Below are 8,076 nucleotides of genomic sequence, written 5' to 3'. Positions count from 1 at the left end.
TGGGTCTCCCAACGAAGGGCCACAGGTCACCCACCACCGTTCAGCGACACCTCTCCAAGGCACCAGGCCTCAGCCACCAGCAGGGCTCCCGCTTCAGCTGGCCAGACCGAGATTATTATTTTTCTTCACAGAAATACAAATTACCATTAAGTTTTTAACCCATCAATTCAGTTTCATTCTTTAAAATGGAATGGGTTTGCTGGTGATTTTGGGTTAAGTCTAAGAGAGTCAACCATATCTCTCTCAAGGCCAGTCTGCAAGGCAGCAGTAGAATGAAATTATGGCAGTCAGTCACCAAAACGCTCTCCTAAAAGTCAAGAGGCCAACCAAGTGGTTCCACTCACTGTGAACACTGCACAGCTGCTCAGTGAGAAATCCAGCCAGCTGTAAGCCATCAGGCACCCGAGTGTCATCAGCACAACTCAGCACAAAATTATCCTAGCAGAGGCCTGTAAAATTCAGCATTAAGTGCAAACACAATGACTTTTTTTTGTCTTAGACACAATTACACACAAGATCTGCCAAATTATCTCAGTGCCTCGTTTTAATATAATATTCCAGCTCATTTCATATGTAATAAATTCATTAGGCTTTGGGGTTTTTTTAAGTTACAAGATCAAGCATATTTTAACAGAATTCATTTAAATACTGTGCTTTTAGCAATTAATAACTTCAAAGTTCTATAAACATGTTTCAGTGCGTTGTCTGACCCTGGAACGGTTTGGCTTGGTTGAATTCATACCAGCTTCCACCACACGTTTCAGAAGGCAGCTTGCGATGGCGCCTGTAGAAACCTGTTCAGAGCAGGATGACACCACACGCAGGTCACTGCAGGCCCTTGCCCTGCCCAGCCCATGGTGCCTTCCACTCACCACAGGCAAGAAAGCCACGTTTCAGGTCAGAGCTCCAGCTCCTGCAGGTCTCCCCAGCTAGGTCCGATTTTCACTTTAACATTCAGTTTTACCGAGAGTTTGATGGCATTCTCCATCTCGTGCTTGACAATCTGAGCAACCTGCAAGGAAACGCTCAACATCAGACGTACACGAACTGCAATGCTCTGTTATCCTGTCAGTAGCTGGGGCGGCCAGACACTGGAACCCTCTCCTGTGTTCATCTGCACTGACTTACCACCGATGGGAATGCAACCAAACATTCTCATCCTGATTAGGGATTATGAATGGAGAAACGGTAAAAAGCCAGCAATATTTCATGTGGCGCGGAGTTGTGACTGGTTCCGTGCTGTTTAAGACTACTTAAAAAAGAGGCAAGATTAAGTTTCCATTAAACACTTGAGACTTGAGTGTCCTGCAGAGCCTCCTCCTTCACCAGCTGCATAATTCTAAGTGTTTTGTGGAGTCTGTTCTGAAAACTTCAACGTACTGAAAGCAAGACACAAAACAAATACACCAGAGACAAGGAACGGTGTTCTCCTCGTTGCGTTGGCACGAGAGGCGCTCTGCAAAACACAAACCACAAACCTCTGGGGTAGCAGTTCACATTCAAAGCAGGTGCTAGAAATACCACCCAGGTTCCCCCCTCACTGTTTTGTTGAGGCAACTCCAACGCTGGCTGCCCTCCAAAAGCATTCCTAACAAAACGCTCATTTCAGGATGCAGTTAGGGGACTGACCGGCAGATATTTCCGCCTGTGACTTTTTGGCTAGTAAGAGCCTGGATTTATTCTTTTTCCTGACTGTAAATACCTGCCCTGAATAAAGGGACTATCTTTCCTACCCCAAGGCCCACACGGAACCCAGCCTGTCCTGAATTGCTTACTTGAATGAATCTTTCAGTCCGCAGCCATCCCATGAACCTTCCCACAGCAGAGTGAAAAGAGGCTTTGAAATTATCGTGATTCTTCACCTCAGCTAGAGGCCACTGTCAGCACAGGAACTACCCAAGCTCTCTGACCTTTCCATGCAGTTCCATAATTCACAGGTACCCACAGGAGAAGTCCCTCCACAGTTTTTACTGGGGAACGGAGGAGGGGATTTCAGGAGATCAGAGCACAAGAGTTTACAACAGCATTAAGAACTAGGGGGAGATTTGTCTTCCAAAAACTACACACCCTTACACACCACATATCAAAACTATGTTCGATAACCTAGAAAAATGCTTTGAAATAGGATGTAATTCAGCACAGACAAGTAAAGAGTAGAAAAAAGCAAGGTAGAAAACTAGGACAGAAATAATCTACTGTTCAAAAATAGGATGAAAAATAACTGCCTGGTCAGGAAGAAAATGGGGTTATCGGAGATTAAAAACTGAACAGGGCTTAAGCAAGGCACACTGTTGTGAGAAAGAAAGAAAATGCAATTCTGGAACATCGGAAAAGAGAACACTGCTGGTGTGACACACAGATCAGTTTTCCACTCCAGCCTTGATCACGTTTGGGGCCTGGTATTTCAAAAGAAGCATGAACCATACAGAGGGAGATTCTCTGAGAACGGTCATGGGTCCAGCACACACCACCACCAGCAAGGTACATCAGGGCAGAGCTGCTGCACCTGGAACGAGGGAGGGGAGACACAAAAACCCATGAGGTTCCTGAGGAAGCTGATGGGATGAGACGGGACATGTGCCAGTGCCCTGACCTGGGGGACTTTAGGCTCTGCATTTCCTGTACACGAAGCAAACAGCACCATTTCCAGGGTTCTCAGTGGTCAGCTCAGACATGCCTGGAGGACTATTGGCCATCTTAGAAAGATAAATGCAATGATGATGGGAACAGGCAAGCAGTTTAAAAGCCTTTGATCCCTAATCTAGTCCATACCTTTATGTTTCTACCCAATTCCTCATTGCCAGGGTCAGCTCAACAGATAGAAGGTCTCGACCCTCCTTTTACTACCTTTGGCAATAGCGGCAGAGTCTTGCCATTGTGATACGCTCTGAAAGCCTGCTACCTCCACTCTGACATTCTGCACAGACTAGGAAAGCTCTGACGCCCCACGCATTTCACACCTTCAGCACAAGAAAAAGCAAGTATTACTCCAAAATGGTCTTTTAAACTAGCTCACTGATAGACTGCAAATGAAAACAGAACAATCACTAACATTGCTTCTCTTATGAACCATTTGTAAGGATACTCTCACTGGAACACAAATGCCTAGATACATGGACAGATAATTTTATGTTTCTTTCATGTACTTTAGCAGCTGAAAATAAGCTAGAGCCAGCATCAAGCCTGTGACCAAACTAACCTCTGTGTGTGTAAAAATTGCTGTTGCAGCCTAGAAATGCATGATTTACAGTATAATAAAGCTTTAGTACCAGCAAGATAAAAAAAAAAACTCGCCAATACAGAAACCAAGAAATGCTCACTTCTTTTTTACTAAAAGGTATATTGTAGTTCAAAAAAACTAATTAATTCAGGCCCTACTTTGACTGGGGGCTTAAGGGGGAGAAACTTCAAGACAACCTTTCCAACCTAGATCTTTCCACTACAGGATAATTCTAATGGTGCATCTGAAAGCACAGCAAGCAGTATCATCAAAAAAAAAGATCCCTTCTGGCCCTGAAAACAATCAATCAAAAGGGTAAGTAGTAACCTGTTGTCTCAGACAAAAATCCTTGAAAAACAAGTAAATTGGGCACATTCAAGGAAAGTTCAAGTCTAGGAAACATGCCTTGTGTACATATGCTGTTTCAAGTGACTGCCCAGAAAGTCTATGGACAGAAATATATCTGAGGGAGGTTAGAAAAGCTGGTAATAATTGCCCTTGTAGTTGAGGAGGCTAATGAAAAAAATATAATTCAATAAATAATAAGCAAATCTTCTCACTTGGCCCCAGTTCTTCTGGGTACACTGTGGTAACTTGGAGTCAGTATCTAAAGACGTAAAAGCCTATACTCTGGGGATTTCAGTTTTCTACAGAAAGAAAATAACGAGCCTTTTCACCTCTAAAACAGCCTATCTAGATTGAAGCAGCAGATGTCTGAAAAGAGCTGGCAAAACAAACAGAAGCTTGAGCTGAGATTCAATAGAAAAAAAAATATTAAATCTTTTGTTCTTAATGAAATGAAAAAAACATGCTCAGGCCAGTCAGTACTGCTGAAAGGTGTTTCAGATAGGAGTTACTACCTGCCATCAGGAAACAAGCTTTCGTCATTAAAGATGTGCATGAGCAGAAGTGGAAGACATCCCCAAGCTATGGAAGCACACCCTGTGCGCCTTCCTGCATTTGTGCTCAGGACTTGGGAAAACACTGAGCTGCCAACACGTGGCTGAAACGCTTGCTACGGAAACTGTCGCACAGACACCACGAAGCCTAGGCACAGAAGCGCCTACGGGGTGGAAGAGCATGCACGGGGACATGTGTGCACGTGAAAGGTACCTGAAGACCACACAGCACATCTCTTATACCTACCGTGCTGCTAACAAGCACCACGACACTCCTACCAGAAAGACAGGTAGGTAGGGAATAAGGAAACAAGTAACAAAAGTACATATTCCTCCTTTCCCTACAGAATACAAACCACCGCTGTAACAATACATTCTCCAAGTTAGGCACCAGAAGACATGCGTGTAAACAGGGAGGCAAAAATACCTCCAAACAGGGAAAAACTTCCCCCTACAACTGTTAACAGTATTAAGCTACTTCACTCATCAAGTCTTGCAGAGAAGTGGTACAAACTGCTGTTACAGGGAGCAAAGCACACGTTGGAAAAATGAGCATCAGTCATGGGTTTGGCTTGAGCCTGAAAACACAGAGATCAAGAATGCAAACATCATTTTTCACTCAGTTGAACTTTGTTTTCATGGACCTTATAGCACACAGTGAGAGGATCCAGGGAAGAGAAGCTGAGCGCCTAGAAAGAACACTTGTCACAATACATCATAATACAACAGCTGAAAAAGCAACAGCGGGGCTGTACCTGGATGACATCATCTTCTGCAACTTCATAGAGGAGCTCATCGTGGAGTTGGAGGATAAAGAAACCTCCGCTGATGGGCTGTAACATTCCTCCATTCCTCTTCCTCGCTAGCCTTCCTGCACAGGTGGAGAGCATAGTTCGTTAGACACCATTATGCAAAGGCCTGTTTCTTGTATCAAGAAATCTTTGCACGTTCCTAATGCTGACAAAAAGAACATGAGGAACTTCAAAATGGAAAAGCCCATGCCTACAGATGAAACCACAAAACATTGCTATTCTATCAATATTTGTACAGCTACGGAGGTAAAATGTTAAGGAAAAGCATTTTAGATACAAACATTTCAGCCTTACATTATAAAGATATGAATCAGAACAGATACAAGACACAGTTGTATCTCCTGAACCATCTGTTTTAAAAGTAAATTTTAAACAAAATCATGTCAAGTTTAATCAGAAGTTGATTTACAATGTTCTCTCTGGCAATGAATTAGGATTCTGCTTTTCTTCCAAAAACATTTTAATGGCTAGTCTAAAAAGGCAGCAAGCCTCCCTCCAAATGCAGTTATCTGAAACTGTAGCTACTACTCCTGATTAAAAAAAGGAAAGAAAAAAAGAGCAGTTTTTGAATAAACAAGTAAGCAGCTGACAAAAACAGGATCCTGGTAGGCCTTGCCTGACAGAAATGAAACAGAACAAACCGTTACATGGTAAAAGCTTTCTTTTAAACAAACACAACCTCACACACAGAGACTCAAAAGTTAGTTATCTCAGGTTAGCTAACAGGAGGGCTGCAGTTCACAACTACAGGAAGGGTTTCACAGCATCATCTGTTCCTCACACAAGCCTCACACCGAAGCAGCAATGTTGAAGCCACATGATGCAGGATGCTGTTCTGATGGCACAGACATTTATAACTTGCTGAAAAAGAATCCCTTCCAGTTCTTGAAACAGCTAGTGTCAGAGGAAGAAAATCTGTCACAAATACATCTACTCGCCTTCCTACAATTGCGTTGGCCAAAGGTCAGTAGCTGCTGCTGCTCCTGGAAGGGGTGGGAAGTTCTGCCAAGCACATGCCTTCTACTCATAGCAGACCTCTCTCTCTCTAAAATAAAACTCCCTAACATATTTTTAGAGGTTTGGCAATTAATTATTAAGTTTTCCTTCTCAGCCCTACAAATCAGACTCTTATATTAAGACAGCTTCATGTTTCAGTTGAAGCATAAGAACTATCAAAAGAAATACAGCACTCCATCCCTTCAGTGTCTTTCTAAAAATACATGACTGATGAACAAAATACTGTCTACATCATGTTAAAAGAAAGGTTTGGTAGCATTCCTCTGGGAATGAGTACACACACCCCCTAGCTTTGCTATCTCCAGCCAAAAGAAATTTATGCTGACAAATGCTTCATATAATACTCTTGTGGAGCCTCTGTAAATCAAATTCCAGTCAACAAATTTGGGACTTAATTCTAACCAAAAAATATACTTTTGGAACTAGAAGTTATTGCACTCTATCTTTTCACTGACTGTGAAACCAGAGTATCTGCCCAGTTTCTCCTTCCTACTTTTGCACAATTCTGTGGTGGCATGACAGACCCTATCACTTTTACGAACTCCCGCTGCCAACCTTTGCAAGATCTGCTTTGAGGTAACGGGGGTTTTTGATCTGATCACAGCATCTGCTTCCGTTTGTGTGCTGAGCAGACATTCCCTCTCCTTCCTAATAACTTTTTGCCCATTAAACACAGACTTAACACTGCCAGGAAATAAAATGTCTCCCACTCCTAGACCAAAGGCCCTAACTTGTTTTTGCAGGCAAAATCCAGTCTAGATTTTTTAATTATTTTTTTTTTTTTACATTAGTAGCACTGAAAATTTTGCTCTACTGTGCAAGGAAGAAGGCGAGCATACCGGTCTTATCTCTCTGGAAGGAGCTCTCCAGATGTCTATGGGACTTGATCACAGAGGAGAAAGCTTCCAGGCGTTTCTGAATGTTCACAGTGGCTGTTTTGACAACGTCTGCAGCAGATCCCTGAACAGTTGTATTCACAGCCTGTCGCTCTGCCTAAACAGAGATAGTTGTTCTCAAAACTGACCCCAAAAATGAAATCAAATCTAGCATGCCACATGTACTTCATTAAAAATAATAAATACATGGCCAAATACAGGCACAGTAACACCTCCAGATAAAGAATTTGTTAAATCTGCCTGAAAGACAGACATGTTACAGACTAGCTTCAGCCACAAAATTTCGCCAGGTAACTGAGAAAAGCAGGATTTCCACAAATTTAAAATTAATTCATATCAAGGGTAATAACCTGCAAGTCGCAAGCCACAAGAGGAAGAAGCATATGCACATGGTAACAGTTTCATGAGGAGCACAAAAATCTCACAGTTAATCCAAGTATTATGAGAGACTTCAGCCTGTCTTCAAAACCATCAGAAATGGATAACCAAAGGCAAGAAGCTGGACTTCATGGACTAATAATCTGGTCTGCTGCACTGAACCCTGACTGCCAGAGCATGACAGCTCTGCAAAAACAAACCAGATCACACTGTGACACAACATTTTTTTTCACACAAGCAACCACTCTACTAATCCCCTCCTCAGACAAGAAAATTGTATGCAAAGGTTCTGCTCTCTTTGATTAGGGCTGAAACATCTGCAAAAAGTTATAAGTAAGCTGAAATTAAAGTGAGATAATTCATTAACTGGTCTTTAATATGATTTTAAAGAATAAATCAAAGTTGAACAGAAGGTACATCTACAAAGCTTCATGCTGAAGTATCCTTCAGATTAAATAGTCAAATCATCTCAAAAGTTTTTTGAAAGACTCCTTGTTTCCCTTTCAACTACTTGGAGTACTAACTCCCCCACTTCGTCCCTCTTCCACTCTAGTCTTTAATTCCACACAACCTGATTCATCTTCCTACTGAGAAGTATAATGCTTCCTCCCCACAGAAATGCGACATCTTCTCAGGGAGTCAATTCACTCTTACTGAAGTAAAGTCTATGACAGATGTGTCCAAAATGACCTTGAAAAAAAACAATGCCACTGCAAAGGCGTATATTAAGTAAATATTTCTCTAACAAGTTAGAGAAATTTTCCTTTGAGGGAAGATAAGAAAAGGAACAAATATCCAAAAATATAGGACTTAAATGCCCCTTCTTGTTCAAGTGCTGACAGCATATAACTTAG

At 42.1% G+C, this 8,076-nt stretch overlaps 1 protein-coding gene across 5 annotated transcripts in view; it reads right to left on the bottom strand.

The window, feature by feature from the left end:
* Positions 1-526: 526 nt before the first annotated feature.
* POLQ (DNA polymerase theta) overlaps positions 527-8,076 on the bottom strand; it is a 57,767-nt gene continuing 50,217 nt past the window's right edge. For 4 of the 5 annotated variants that reach the window (XM_040597087.1, XM_040597091.1, XM_040597089.1 and 1 more), the window contains 3 exons: positions 6,797-6,941; positions 4,875-4,990; positions 527-1,012 (listed from right to left, as the gene is read on the bottom strand). In XM_040597087.1, coding sequence (XP_040453021.1) covers positions 899-1,012; positions 4,875-4,990; positions 6,797-6,941 — 375 coding nt within the window. In that variant the 3' untranslated portion in view covers positions 527-898. Of the gene's footprint in view, positions 1,013-4,874; positions 4,991-6,796; positions 6,942-8,076 lie in introns of those variants that run through there. The other variant, XM_040597088.1, reaches the window with a different exon arrangement.

This window comes from Falco naumanni, chromosome 5 (assembly GCF_017639655.2).
Source record: "Falco naumanni isolate bFalNau1 chromosome 5, bFalNau1.pat, whole genome shotgun sequence".
NCBI lineage: Eukaryota > Metazoa > Chordata > Aves > Falconiformes > Falconidae > Falco > Falco naumanni.
This window is presented reverse-complemented; position numbering and strand designations above follow the sequence as displayed.